Source organism: Nematolebias whitei, chromosome 11, assembly GCF_014905685.2.
Source record: "Nematolebias whitei isolate Nwh7 chromosome 11, NemWhi1, whole genome shotgun sequence".
Taxonomy (NCBI): Eukaryota; Metazoa; Chordata; class Actinopteri; order Cyprinodontiformes; family Rivulidae; genus Nematolebias; species Nematolebias whitei.
Genome location: NC_056508.1, coordinates 47,513,560 through 47,514,567, shown reverse-complemented (window position 1 = coordinate 47,514,567; position 1,008 = coordinate 47,513,560). Strand labels below are relative to the sequence as shown.

General features: G+C 36.7%; 1 protein-coding gene across 1 annotated transcript in view; it reads left to right on the top strand.

The window, feature by feature from the left end:
* LOC119417365 (agrin-like) overlaps positions 1-691 on the top strand; it is a 27,056-nt gene extending 26,365 nt beyond the window's left edge. Inside the window, exon 5 of the mRNA XM_037684569.1 lies at positions 560-691. Within this exon, the coding sequence (XP_037540497.1) occupies positions 560-691 (132 nt within the window). The remainder of the gene's footprint in view (positions 1-559) is intronic.
* The last annotated feature ends 317 nt before the right edge of the window (positions 692-1,008 follow it).

The following is a 1,008-nucleotide window of genomic DNA, read 5'->3' as shown; positions in this document are numbered from 1 at the left end:
GATGGATGGATTAGATTGGATGGATGGATGGATGGATGGATTAGATTGAATGGATGGATGGATTAGATTGGATGGATGGATGGATTAGATTGGATGGACAATGGATGGAAGTTTATTAGTTCAGAGTTTATTCCACCAAGTTGTATTATCCTTTTATCTGATGGTCCTATCATCGTTACAAACTTTAGTACGGTGTAATTCTAAAATCATTTAAAAACCGTTCTGTAAAATCTCCTCCAGGGTGAAGTTTTACAGTTTAACATGTAGTTTTAGCTCCTCGTGGGTTCATGTGTTTCTGCTCTGACTACATCTTGCTCCAAATGATTTAATGGAGATTCTTCCTTCATAAAGTTCTTACCATCTGCTGCTTCATACAAACATAAAGGAGCAGAGCAACCTTAATGTAGATGAATTAGACATCGTGCATGGTAGAAGTACATTGAAGTAACACTTTGCTGTCCTCTAAATGTCTGATGCTTTGATTTATTTTTATTTTACTGCAGTTTTTCTTTCGGCGTATTGTGCGTTCCATGAACGTGCCATCTGCTTTGTGTTGCAGAATGGTGACAACGATCATCCAAACTGTGTGGGCATCGAAGGAGTTCTGGAGGCTTATTTCCAGAGCCTGAGGACGGTGCAGCTCTACGGACCAACCAACTTTGCACCTGTCATCAACAAAGTAGCAAAGTAAGCTCATTACTGCAAATGTTCTTTTAGAAGAGATGAATATTTATTTTTGCATTTGTTTAATTAAACTAATGAGGGCCAGTGTTTTCATCCTCGAGGGGACAGCTAATTTGCTCCGTTTTTACTTTAATGTGTGAGTTTTACAGATCTCATTTGTGACATGAATCAGAAACTGCAAATTAGAGGTTTATTTGTGAAACATTAGATTAAAATAAGTGAACAATTTAAGGATTAAGGAGTTTGTGGTTTAATATAACATATTCAGTGCACAACGCGGATCAAGTTATGATTATTTAGTAACATTTAATAAATGATTTCAGG